The sequence below is a fragment of the Pteropus vampyrus genome, unplaced genomic scaffold, assembly GCF_000151845.1.
Source record: "Pteropus vampyrus isolate Shadow unplaced genomic scaffold, Pvam_2.0 Scaffold76, whole genome shotgun sequence".
In the NCBI taxonomy this organism is placed as follows: domain Eukaryota; kingdom Metazoa; phylum Chordata; class Mammalia; order Chiroptera; family Pteropodidae; genus Pteropus; species Pteropus vampyrus.
The window spans coordinates 59,789-73,471 of NW_011888857.1; the positions used below are offsets into that span (position 1 = coordinate 59,789).

General features: G+C 39.0%; 1 protein-coding gene across 7 annotated transcripts in view; it reads right to left on the reverse strand.

The window, feature by feature from the left end:
• The window catches only part of TCP11L1 (t-complex 11 like 1), a 28,137-nt gene that overhangs the window by 6,000 nt on the left and 8,454 nt on the right, over positions 1-13,683 (reverse strand). For all 7 annotated transcript variants that reach the window (XM_023532049.1, XM_023532048.1, XM_023532050.1 and 4 more), the window contains 7 exons: positions 9,741-9,873; positions 8,437-8,557; positions 7,490-7,710; positions 5,909-6,045; positions 3,786-3,976; positions 1,868-2,049; positions 33-205 (listed from right to left, as the gene is read on the reverse strand). In XM_023532049.1, coding sequence (XP_023387817.1) covers positions 33-205; positions 1,868-2,049; positions 3,786-3,976; positions 5,909-6,045; positions 7,490-7,710; positions 8,437-8,557; positions 9,741-9,811 — 1,096 coding nt within the window. In that variant the 5' untranslated portion in view covers positions 9,812-9,873. The remainder of the gene's footprint in view (positions 1-32; positions 206-1,867; positions 2,050-3,785; positions 3,977-5,908; positions 6,046-7,489; positions 7,711-8,436; positions 8,558-9,740; positions 9,874-13,683) is intronic.

Sequence of the window (13,683 nt, forward strand, 5' to 3'; positions counted from 1 at the left end):
CGTCCCTGCGTCCTGCATTTCCCCAAACATACCCATGATCCTGCGGATGGGGTCATCGGGACTGGCCACGGCCTGGATCTGGCCCTTGAGCACGGTCTCCTTGTCCGTGGTAAAGGGGGTGAACCCACACAGGGAAAGGCAGCTGCTCACCTCCAGGCAGACTTTCTCCCCGACTGTTGTCAGGGCATCCTTCAGATGGAAGGAGCTTGAGCAGAGAAGGGAAAGGAGAAGCCAGGGAAGAAAAAAACTATAAACAAAGTGCATATCTACCCAGCTCAAACATCTTGATAACAGTCACAATAACCAATCGTGGATTGGTGTGGTCAAAGGAAGAATCTGTGATTCTCTTCCCTGCCCCTAATGTCTCAGGCTGTGTACACCTGACTGAGGGACTTACTTTTCCTTTCTCTCTCTTCTTTCTCTCTCTGTCTCTGTCTCTGCTAGAAAAGGCAGTGGGAAGGGGAGGATTCAGATTACATCAGGACCAACAACCCAAAACCCAACTTCTTGCTAGTATCTGTGTGGCAAAATAAGCCTGGAATTGACTTAAAAATATCTTGAATACCTTGGAAGCAAAACACAAGAAACCAGAAATGTGGTAGCTATGGGACAGGTGCGGGAGAGAAACTTTTCATTAGATACCTTTTTTCCTTTTTGATTTTTGAAACACGTAAGTGTATTAACTACTTTAAAAGAATAAATAACATTGAAATCCAAAAGTTAAGAAAATTAGCACCAGGATTTCCTGGGGCTCCTAGACTCTCCTAGAGTGTCCTGCTGGTGGGTATCCTAAAAGAAGGCAAGTGCCTTTGTTCCGGGTCTAGATTCTTTGTACGGCAGAACGAGTGGAACAAGTGTGCAAGCCCCAGGACTCACTGCTGGCACCAAGTCTGTGCCGGCCGCTGCCTGCCAGGGTAAACACTGCAGTGGATGGACTCCTAAGGGAACACCTGGCAGGGCCCCTCTCATGAGCAGTTTTGACAGAGCAGTTCTACTGGAGGGGGACCTAGGTGACAGCCCAAGGTTACACCTGTGCAAGGGCCTCACCCCAGGCTTCAGCTCAGCAAACACCCTTCTGGCCTAAGTCAAGACTTTTGAACCCCCAAGTCACAACATGTGGACATGCCCCTCATAGCACTCAACACATGCATGTTTTGTGCACCTTGTCAGGTGTAGTGTTTACTTAGAACCATTCAAAAATATTCTATGTGCTGTAAACCACATAAATCACCTAATCTAACTTAACTGCAGAAGCAGTTATAGCAGCTGCCCTCAAAAGTGTGGATTAATGCTGGTTGATAAAACAATCCATTTATACCCATCACAAAATGTCTATGAGGAATGTGCAAAGGGCAGAAAACTTCGATCGCATACATGCAACTCTGAGGACTATAGCTTATTTCTTATATGACCTTTCCCTAGGGCTGTGTTGTCCAAATGGTTAGTTGGTTGTGAAAGCAATTTAGTAGGCAGCAACCAGTACTTTTTTTTGATGGAAAAAAACTGAAATATCAAAATGTATTAAGCATAGTTGGGGTAAGTTTCACTTTGTGAAATTTTTATTTCAGTTACATAAGTATCTAAGTGTGTACTAAGGCACCATAGAAAATAAGTTTCTTACTACGCGTCCTGCTCACAAACATTTGAAAGCCACTATCCTAGTGTCTTGCGAACCCTAGAGCTGATTCTAACTTAGACCATACGACTCTGAATAAATTATGCTGGGGTGAAGGACACTGGAGAGCAAGATTTCCTCTCAGTTTCGAGAGAGTGGCCCTGGGTACCGCCTTACACTGGGAGAGCCCTGCTCCAGCATACTCTCTGCCCTGCTGCCTCTCATCCATCCATTAAAGCCTTAGTCACTTACGGCAGATGCATATCTGTTAGCAGAATCTTCACAATCATCTTGAGTTTCTCAGCAAAGTTAGCCTGGCTGGAAATTCCCGAGGCTGCCATGCTGAACGTAACCAGCAACACGGCTCCCAGGATGGTCAGTTGCTCCAGCTGAAGCTGGAGCTCCTGGAAGCGAGACTGGTCCATCAACACAGTCTGTAATGAAAACAACAGAAATCATCTCCGAGCTGTAGATCTGGGCTGGCCAGCAGAGGGCAGTGGGGCCGCAGCCCCCTTTCCCCACACTTCTGGTTTTCCAGTCATTTCAGATCCATAAGGAAGTCGTCTGTGATTTATCCTTCCATCTCAGAGCCCTTTCTTCCTTAAAAAGGCTGCAGCAGACTGCGTGTGAATCCAGACTCTGTCATTTAATGGCAGCATAACCTCATGCAAGTTTTTTCAGCTCAGCCCTATGAGGATTCCTACTTGACAGGGCTGTTAGAAAGATGGAAAGACACCATGCATGTAAAGTGGCTGGCAGAGGCAACGCTCAATAAATAGAAGTTATATCATTAGATAGGTAGAAAGCAAGAGAGCCTATACTTATTTACCTTCAGTACCTAGCACAAAGGAGGCTCCCAAGAACTGGTAAGTGAATAAAGAGAAAAATAAACAATAGAAAAAGTAGTAATGACAAACAACAACCAAAAAAGCCTCCTAGAAAGCAGTCAGTGAGTGAACTTCCATGACTGTGTCCCTGTGTTACAGACACCCCTGGGTCCTACCAGGGCAAAGTCCACTGTGTGGGGTGAGGGAAAGAACAGTGGAGAGGCTGAGGAGATAAATGACTTCTGATCTGAGTTTTTCTGGGTTAATCAAATAAACTTAAAGGACTGTTCTTACTATAAGAAACTGACATACCAAATCAAGACAGTAACCATGTGGGGTCTTAGCCCAGCATTCTTCTCAGTAAGTAAACACTATCTCTGAAGACTGAGACTTCTGTATTGTCAAACATAGACATTTCAATGAGGTCTCATCAGCCTTTTTTTTTTTTTACTTCACTTTGCTAGACTGCAGTGTCCCTACTCTGACGCCTCCCAACAACAGTATGCAGTACGTGAGTTGAGGATGCAAAAGATTCTCAAGGACCAATTCCCAGAGTAGACATCTGACACCCGTGAAAACACCAGCCTCCCCACAGCCATTTTTTAAAGGCTGAGAACTGCCCTTCTGGAGAGAACATACCACTATTCAGAAAGGAACCTCCCCCTATGCCCCGCCGCCCAAGTCAACATCCTCTTTAGAGCCTCCTCTGGCACAAAACGAGGAACTCAAAGGCAAGAAGTGAAGTCTTAAGCTTACAATGTCCTGAAAAAAAAAAATAAGGAACTTATATAAGATACTGAGAGAAGTAGCAGTATCTGAGGCTACTGCCCTCAAAAAAGAGGGGGGAGTCTACATACCAAAACATTTATTTGCAGTGAACTACACTTAAAAATACCACAATAAGGAAAATACAACTAAAAAAAAAAAAAAAAAGGAATGACATACTGATACATGCTACAACTTGGATGGAAATTATGTTTAGTGAAAGAAGCCAGACACGAAAGGCCAAAACTGTATGTTTCCACTTATACGAAATGTCCAGAATTGGCAAATCCATAGACAGAAAGCAGTTTAGTGGCCACTGGGGAGCTGGGGAAGAGGAGAAAGGGGAATGATTGCTAATGGGTACAAGGCTTCTTTTTGGGGTGATGAAAATATTCCGAAATTAAATAGCGGTAATGGTCGCATAACTCTGTGGACATAGTAAAAACCACTAAATTGTGCAGTTTAAAAAGGAGAAATTTTGTGGCATATGAATTATAACGAAACTATTTTCTTTTTTTTAAGTTCGGCAGCACGAAAAGAAATGAACACACGTAGTTAGACTGCTCTGCAGCACCTACCTCAGGGAAAGGTCTCTGTAGGTGGTCCCATTTCAGAAGCTTCAGGTAGGCATAATTCTGGACAGCAACAGGATTTGGCACAGCACCGTCCCCAGAGCCAGCAGCCCCTCCCCCAGCTGGCAGGGCATTTTTATACTTCATGAGGTCATCTGCAGCTTCTTCCAACCACTGGGTAACAAAGTCCAGGGAATCTATGAAAAACAAGGCTGTGAACATTACTATGACATTCAAGAGGGGTGCTTCTTGGAATTACTTTAGAAAAGGTCATCCTGGAGGTGTGGTATGGTACAGAGCATAGACTTTGGAATCAAACAGAACTCGCTTCAAATCACAATATTACCAATTACTGGCTGAGTGATCTTAGTTAGGCAAGTCCTAATCTGTCTGAACAGTAGATTCCTAAGATAAAGTACAACTTCATGTCACAGTCTGTTGTGAGGACTGAACAATGTAGTGAGTATAAAGCACGGAGCCAGGCCTTGCCACCTAAGGATGTTCAGCCAACCCTGGCTCTCTTCTCTTCCACCCTGGCTTTTCCTTGATAGATCTTGGCCTTGTATCAATCTTGTTTACTTTCAGCCTTACGGGAGGTGAGCTCTGTCATGTGTTTGATGTCTATCGTGCAGCACTTGGAGTGCCGTTAGAGGAATCTCAGCTGTCTTTCACCTACCGTTATGCTCTCTCTACTTTTCTAGGCTGAGTAATGCATGAAAGGCTCTAAGGGACATAAGAGAAAGAAGATGAGCTTTCTGTCCACATTATCTGAGCGAAAAAAAAAAAAAAACCTCTAACAGGCCCTGGAACATGCTACAACTCTGCCAGTGGAATCCACCTTAAAACCAGTGGGCAGCCAAGGCCATGACTGGAAATCACTCTTCACTGATGCAAGAGGATGCACCTCTGGTCCCGTCGACAGAGATCACCCCGAGCTCTTGGTTCTGAGCTTGACTCTCCCTTTAGCTTCTGCAGACAGCACTCTGTAGCTCAGCAGCCATGAGTCATGAGTACTAGACTGACCAGCTCAGGGCCTGCATTCCATTCCGGAAGTGTATCCTTCACTGGGTCCCAGGGTCTGGCCTCTGGCTCTCATACTAAGGCTCTTCAGTCTACCAAACTGCAATCCTGGATGTCTCCTAAGGGGCAATACAATACTGGCTGAGGAAGTGAGCTGTGTAGTCAATCAATTCTGGTCAAAGATCTCTCAAAATCTATGTTCACATCTGCAAAATGGAGTTAAAAAATGTGGCCTACCTCACATGTTTACTGTGAGAGGGCTCTGTGTGGTTATGCGCATATACCCGTGACGTAATAAACATTAGCCAATCTTCTTTCTAATGCTGCTACTTCTACCCAGCTCTTTCCTTCTCCTCCTGACCCCCAGCACCATCTCAGACTTTTCCATCTGGGGCTGAATGAACAACTGCTCAGGGCTGAATTAACTATTCTAGTCAGGCAACAACATCTATCCAGAGACTGCCATTTTCATCTTACAACCAACAAAGTTGGAGGCTAAACAAAACTCATGATAAATTGGATACGAAGACTACAATTTACCCAGAACATCAGCTGCCAATACAGAGACAAAAAAAGCACGCTAGAAATGCAAAATAGTTTTGGATTCTGTATTCATTTGTTTCCTGCAGTCATCTGAGAGATTCGTAAAAATAAGACTTTTTCTGGGTCTGAAAAGAGAAGATTTATGAATATAAAACAGAAACAAAGTGAAATTTCTTGACGTACCACCTTACAGGGAGGAGAAAAGTGAATTCATAATCACAGAAAGTTTGTCATGTTTTTAAAATCAAGGTCAAGCATAAAATTTGTCTCAAACTTGTGTCTTCATTAAAAACCTATTTCATTTAAGACTTCTTCATTCTTTCAAATTTCTATTTTTATGTCCTACTTATACTTCTGTTGCTTGTCAACTAAATTTTCTTTTCAAGTCCTAATGTCTTGTGCTTTTCTATGTTCAAATTAGAGTATCCTCGTATTGGATTTTAGTTTTGTTTTGAAGATGATATCGTTATACAACAAGCTACAGCAACTAAAATGAAAAAAAAAAAACAAAACAAAAAAACACAAAACACAGACAACAAAAGAACACCACAAAGCATTAAACATACTCGGCTGCTTCTCCAAAAGCTCTTGAAACTTCTTCCTTTCGTATTCCACTGACTGCTGCATCAGATGTGGCCTAATGCTACTGACAGCAAAGTTTGCCATATCCACTTTCATTAGGTCCAACACAGAAAAAATTGCCCTTAAAGAAAAGAAATAAAAAGATTCAGAACTGGGCACTTGTAAAATAAATATTGTTTTAACAAAAAAAGATGAGCAGATTTGAGATAGTCTTCTCATCTCAGAAAGAGTAGCAAGAAAAGTTAGTAAAATCATGAGAAAATTAAGAAAAACATACTTAGAAAACATAAAAATTTAAATAATGGTTAGAAAAGATTGCACATTTTAAGCTGCTTTTTGTCCCACACCTCCACCCTTGACCCTCAAGCAAACACATTTACCCCCACTGCCTGTCTAGACTGGAATGAGTCCCTCAGCTCTGGGTCAGCCCTCATGGCGACCACAGAAGAGGAAGGAGCCCAAAATCACAGAGGTTCAGGGAAGAGAGCTCACCACTGGGTCTCTACTCTCACATAGGTCAATTCGCTTTCCTAGGAAAGAAAAATATAATAACTATCTCCTTTCTCCTCTCCTCTTACCGAGTCTCTTTTAGTTTCAGGGCATGTTTTACGTTCTAGTTCGGGTGGCATAATTGCTATTTCACATTCTGAATGTACCCAATGTGCAGACTTGACAGTCATCCCATTTTAAGAACCTACCTTTAGGAAAATAACCTAAAATACAAAAAAAGTTCTGTACACAAAGATGTTCACTGCAGGGTTAAATAGTAAATAATTATACATAATCTAATTGTCCATCTTAACAGAGAAATACTTCATTATATGCAATGAATACTTTGCAGGCATAGAAAATGCTTATGGGGAATTTTTTAAACTGGTATAAATTGGTTATAAAAAGATAATACAAGAGACCTTTGTGGTGTTAAAACTGTTCAGTATCTTGACTGTGGTAGCTGATACACAAACTTACATAGGTGATAAAATCATATAAAATTAATATGCACACACTAATGTATACAAGTAAAACAGAAAAGCTAAGTGATGTCAGTGGATCTTAACACTACGGTTTTACAAAATGCTACCATTGGGGAAAACTGGATGAAGTTTACTGTATTATTTCTCGTAATTCCATGTAAATATACAATGCTCTCAATGACACTTTCAATTAAAAAATAAGTGAAATGATTAGGGTATAATGTTAATAGAAAAAGTCAAGCTTGCAATACCCTCCAAAAGGTCTTCTGAGGTTCAGCTAACATTGAGACTAACAAGACTACCATTAAGCCACAGGTTTGGCGTCATCTATCATGCAGCTTACCAACAGGGCAGCACCAGGCATTCCTCTTCAGCAAGAGTTATTTTATCAGCCACAGCACACAACTCAACACGTGGTGAATTCAAAATTTGAAGTGAATTTTTTCCCTTTCTACTTTTCTATATTTTATAAAATGTTTGCTTTTGATATTGTCTTAAAATGCAGAAGTATCTACACTTGAGGAAGTCTAAATCTGAAGAATAGGATCTCTATTTTAGGTACACTGAAGGTGGTTAATACAATTCCCATACCTGAAAAGGGACACTATTTCTTTAATGTCCTTTAGTTTCCTAACTTCCTCATCTCGAGCAGGTGCACACAGTGTCCCCATAATGCCAATGATGAATTCTGCCAGCTTGGAAATGTCTAGGGCCCCATTCTCTGCTTCTTGCTTTATCAGATCCAGGTCCAAGACTTCTGTAATCTGGTTTCTCAGGCTAGTGTGACCAGGCAGTAAGAAGGATAACAGAGTCTACAAAAGAGAACAGCTAAGTTTAGTCCGTTTCTTAGTCAGACATCATTTTCGATTATATGTAAAGGAATTTACATCTATACAAATAAGGGCTTACCGATTGTTCCTATAATGCTGTACATATTTTAACCTTTTAATCAACAAATCTACAGAAAAACATGTTTTCAAATCATTTAGAATAACTATTTAAGTTTCCATTTAAGCTCTAGCAACCAACTAGATACAACATGAATAAACTGTTAAAGGTGAGAAAAGAAAAACATTAATTAACATGAGCCTGTGAGCCTGTATGCCAATTTCCGGATACATCTCTTCTTTGATACTGCTGCTAAAGGTATTGCAAAACAGCCCTACCTTCCACTTAATGCCTCCTCTAACCCACAGGCTGAATCACTTTTTGGCTATTATAAACTGAACATGTCCATACCTATTAAAATATGTATAAAATCACCTATATTTTATAATATAATTTCTGTTTTCTTTAAATGATTGTCTTCAAAAATATAAACTTTTTTTCATCTACAAAAGGAATGCTTTTAGCTTATTATACCTTGTTTGAAATTTTTAAAAAGGGTATTAAGCCAAAAATACTTTTAAACCACATTTTGGCAAGTAATTTAACTTCCTGATCCTTCGATTTCTTTTAAATCTTCTGGCACAATAACACGGAGAGGTTTAATACTCCTAACACACCAAAAAAGCACCATAATTTGCTCTTCCACTCACCTCTTTGATCTCTCCGACAAGTTTAATGGCATGGTCGTATGTTGGGGGATCTTCACTTAGCTGGACACTCAAGCAATCCCAGAAAGCTTTATGTACAATCTCCTTTACTCTCTTCTCCAAACTGGAGGCAAATGAGAAAAAAGAAAAGAAGAAGAAACAACAAATATAATATTTCAGCCTCAAATCACTTTAAAAAGCACAAACTCTATGGGTTTATGGTGAGAAATTTTAAAAGTAATTTGGATAAATGAAAGACTTACCAGACATACTTAAATGGATCACTATCTTATTTTCAGTTAGTGATTTATTTCAATAAGTATCTCATTGTAAAGAATAACTTTCAACTAATTTGACAGATGACAATTAACAGCATATGATAGTGCCATAGATAAAAAGAATATTGGAAAGTTCGAAGTTATTAATTTTTACTTCATTGATACCACCAAGTTTCCTAAGATAGTTATGGTTAAGCAGCATAAGATAACAATTCAATATGCATATAGGTTGAAGGACTTCATTTCCTAAAAATATCTTACTCCCATTTGATATATGAGACGATTGCTTAATTAGGTACCAAACTGTAACAACTTGTATATAACATCTTATTAAAACTAGTCATTATAGCATGAAAGCAAAACAAGTAATTCTCATTATTGATGTAAAAAAGTACTGTTTTTACAGAGCATATAAGAAACGTTTGTACAGTCATATTTAGAAGCCTATTTTGGAGACACTAGAGCCTGCCAATTCAGCAGCCATTCCTCCTCCTTAGTTAACAGAATACCAATGTTTTTCACAGCACTTTTACAACAGGCAATGATTTTCCTTTCCTATGGCAATACATTTTAAAAGGCGCACCTTACAATCGATAGAGTTTTAGATTCAATATGATATGTGCCAGGTGCTAGGAATAGAGAGAATAACGCACAGGCCCTGTCTATGTAGTTTACAACCTGGCAAAGAACACGAGTAAACCAACAATTACAGTACAATTTGATAGTTACAAGAAATGAATGAAACAATGCAATAACAACATAATATGAGGCAGCTAAGTCCTAGTGGGGAGAAGCTAACATGAAAGACTTCCACAGGAAATTTCCAGATCTTTTGTTTACATTTGAAGGATCAGTGGTCCTTCGATCCACTTTCAAACTCTAGTCATTCCTAGGATAGGGATATTTTTAAGCAACAACATACAAAAGGAGAGGTGTATGTGAATAGAATGCCATCAAGTGAAGAAAATATTTCCGACAGTGGGAAATGACAGTATTCTACAAAACAAAGTAACTCAGTAACCACTTTACCTGTCTTCTGGTAATTCAACGGGTTTAATCCGGAAGTCTCCATTTACTACAATCTCATGGGCTAGAACCATGTTAGTGACTCCTTTTGCCGTCTCTAGAAGTTCATCCACCGTCACAAAACGAGGAGGACTAGCTGTAACAAAAAGCAGTGTAAGAGAGTTGCTTCTCTAGATTAGGATTTCTATTAAAGTAAGGAGAAGGCAGTGGTTCTGGTACCAGCTAATAGTTTTAGTCATGCCTCTATTTATAAAAATATTCTGGCAATTTCAAACAATAAATTGATCTATTTCATATTCACTTTTCTTTTAACCTACAATCCTAAAAGCAGAGATCATTTCCAATACTCAAAACCTAATTTTCTACTAAGACTACCAATTTTTACAAACTATCAATTTCCCAATACACTGAGGGTTTATTTTCTAATTCTTCTGCCTCCTGTTCATCCTCAATGACAAAAGGGAAACACCACATTTAAGATTTCCTCTTTTGCTCCCATGAGTTCACATTTTGTTCCACCACTAACTCTGTGGCGTGAATGAATCTCCCCAAATTAAAAGACCATCGAGTACTTTAGGGTGCCAGGTGCTGTTCAAACAACACTAAAACCACTACTCTGTACAGGACACCAAGACTGAATATGAGAGTTCTAAAGTTGACCAATGGAGAAATCAGAGCGTGTGGGACAAAAGAATTTTGCAGGATCAAAACCTTGAGTACTGATTTCTCCCTTTCCACTGCCCTGATATCTAAATCCTACAGGTTTCACTTTCTGTATCAACTGCTACAATAGCCTCATAACTGGTTTCCATACTTCTTTCTCCTTTGATAAAGCTTGAGATTTATCTTCCAGAAAGAAAGTTTTCTTTAGCCTGTAACAGAGTCAGGGTAGGGGGTGCTTGTGAAAACAGATTGCTGGCCTCCCTCTCAGGGTTTCTGATTTAGCAGGCCTGATTTAGGGGCCTGAGAATCTGCATTTCTCACAAGTCTCCAGCTGATACTGATGGTCTCAGAGATGATACTTTGAAAAACGCTGACCTAGAAGATGACAATGTTCATTTTACATCATGTTGATAGGATCTGGGTTAAAAATGAGATAAATAATATCACTGGTTTGCACAGGGTTTAATAGTTACAAAGATCTTAAGTTAGTGAAAAGTTCTTTTCCTTCCTCTTCTTCTTTTTTCTTTTGCTCACACACACACAAAATAAACTAAGAGCTATTCATATCCTGCCTGGTAACAGTTTTTATTTGGTCACATATGGGGAAGTTAGGAAAATGGAACAAATTCTAAACATTTCCAGAGAATATTAATAAAAATAATAAAACAAAAGCCTAGATACAAATTCTCTATTATTTAGATATCGATTTCTTCTACATTGACATATTGATAAAATGCAATCCCAGTCAAAATCTCAGCAAGGTTTTTTGTTAAAATTGCCAAACCGATTCTAAAATTTATATAAAAATGCACAGGACCTAGAAAAGCCAAAACAATTTTGAAAAAAAAAAAAAGAACAAAATTGGAGGACTCATACTGACTGATTTTGATACCATTATAAAGCTTAATTGAGACTGCGTTTTTGGCACAGGATAGCTATACAGATCAGCTGAAGAGAGTAGAAGACCCAGAAATAGACTGATATGCACACATATGTAAGTATACATGTGGTTAATAAGGTAAGATTAGTTTGTTTTTTTTTTTTATCAAATGGTGCTGGAACAAGTCAATATCTATATGTAAAAGAAAGACTCTTGACTCTTAATGATAAATAAAAACTAACTCAAAATGTACCACAAACCTAAATATAAGAACAAAAACTACAAAACTTCTAGAATAAAACAGGCAAAATTTCTTGAATAGGATACAAAAAGTTCAAACTGTAAGAGGAAAAAAACTGATAAATTGGACTTCATCAAAAATTGTTGTGACTCTATTACAAAAATGAAAAGGCATGCTACAGACAGAAAATATGTACAAAACATATATCTGCTAAAGGACTTACATCCAGAATATATAAAGAACTACTGCTCAATAATAGAAGACGATCAATAAGAAATGGGTGAAAGACGAACATTTTTCTAAAGTAGATATATAAATGGCCAGCAGGAGCATGAAAAAAAAATCAATACCATTAATTATTAGTATGACATAATAGAAAATATATATATTGACCTCTGCCCCCAGTTTCCAGCATGAAATTTCTAAAATCCTTGTAATTTCCTAAATGGTAAGAACATTAGGAGCATCTCTCGTTCTAATATTTGGTCTTTGGCCCCCATCTCTGACACAGGGCTCCTAAAACCCTTGCAAATTCCTAAGGTTCAAGCACCCCTGGAGCATCTTTTGTTCTGCTGAGGTGAATCTGAGTGGGCTCCTGGATTGTTCCTGGATAGGGGCTGGTCACTAGAAAGGCCAACCCATGATAAGCAGCTTAGAATAGAGTTAATAATTGGTCATATCCTCCATAAAATGTCAATGGTATAGGGTTCAGAGAGCTTTCAGATTGGCCAACAAATCCATGCTGGATCCAACTCCATGGGGAAAGAAACTCCTGGGCTTAGGATCCTCCCAGACCTCACCCTATATTATATATCTCTATCTCGCTGTTCTCTGTATCCTTCATCACATCCTTTAATATACTGGTAAACATAAGTAAGTGTTTCCCTGAGTTCTGTGAGATACTCAAGCAAATTAATTGAATCCAAGGAAGGAGTCATTGGGATTGGGAACCCCCAATCGATAGTTGGTTGGTCAGAAGCAAGGTGATAACTTGGGCTTGCAACCAACATCTGCAGGGGTTAGGGCAGTCTTGTGGGACTGTTCCCTTAACCCCTGTAATCTGATGCTATCACCAGGTAAAGTATCAGAATTTGGTTGAACTGTGTCACAGAGAATTGCTTGGTGGGGGAAAAAAGGCCCCACACATGTGGTGACCAAAAGTTAAGTTTTTTGTGTGACTGGTAAAAGAGACACACAGGAGAAAAGCACAGGAGGATGGACTGGGTTTTCCTCACATAGGGACGAAACTGTAGGTTTTTTATTTTATAATCAGGGAAATGCAAATTAAAGCCACACCAATGCCATTATGTACCTACTGCAATGGCCAAAATTAAAGAGACTGATCCCACCAAATACTGGCATAGGTGTGGGGCATCTGGTACCCTCATACATAAGTGGTGGGAATGCAAAATGGTACAGTCACCTTGGAAAACAGTCTCTTGGTTTCTTATAAAATAAACTATACACTTACCACATGACCCGGCAACCCCACTCCTAGGTCTTTACCCAAGAAAACTGAAAACATACGGTCATGTGAAGACATGTACTCAAATGTTAATAGCAGCTTTATTCCTAAGAGTCAAAACCTAGAACTATCCAAATGTCTATCAACTGCAGAATGGAAAAACAAATTGTATAACAATACAACAGCATCACTACTCAGCAATAAAAAAAGAACAAACTATTGATACCTGCAAAAACATGGATGGATCTTAAAAGCATTATCCCAAGTAAAAGTCAGATACAAAAGGCTATATATACTATGATTCCATTTATATGAAATTATAAAATGGGCAAAATTATAGTGATAGAAAGCAGATCAGTGGTTGCCAAGGAATGGAAGAGGATGGGGGAAGATTCACTGCCAAAGGGCACAAGAGAATTCTGGGAGGTGACGGAAATGTTGTAGCACCTCGATTGTAGAGCTAGTGACACAACTGTAAATGTAGTTGTCAAGACTCATCAAATTGCACACTTAAAATTGGTGCATTATATATAAATTAAACCTCAATAAAATTGATTTAAAATTCTAGGGCACCCAGGAGGAATTTAATAAATATATACTGATTATTAAATTTCTTCAAACTAGTATTTTCTGTTACCATTTATTAGAAAATGGAACTTCCACTGTGTTATATCAACATCAAACATCAGGAGTTATT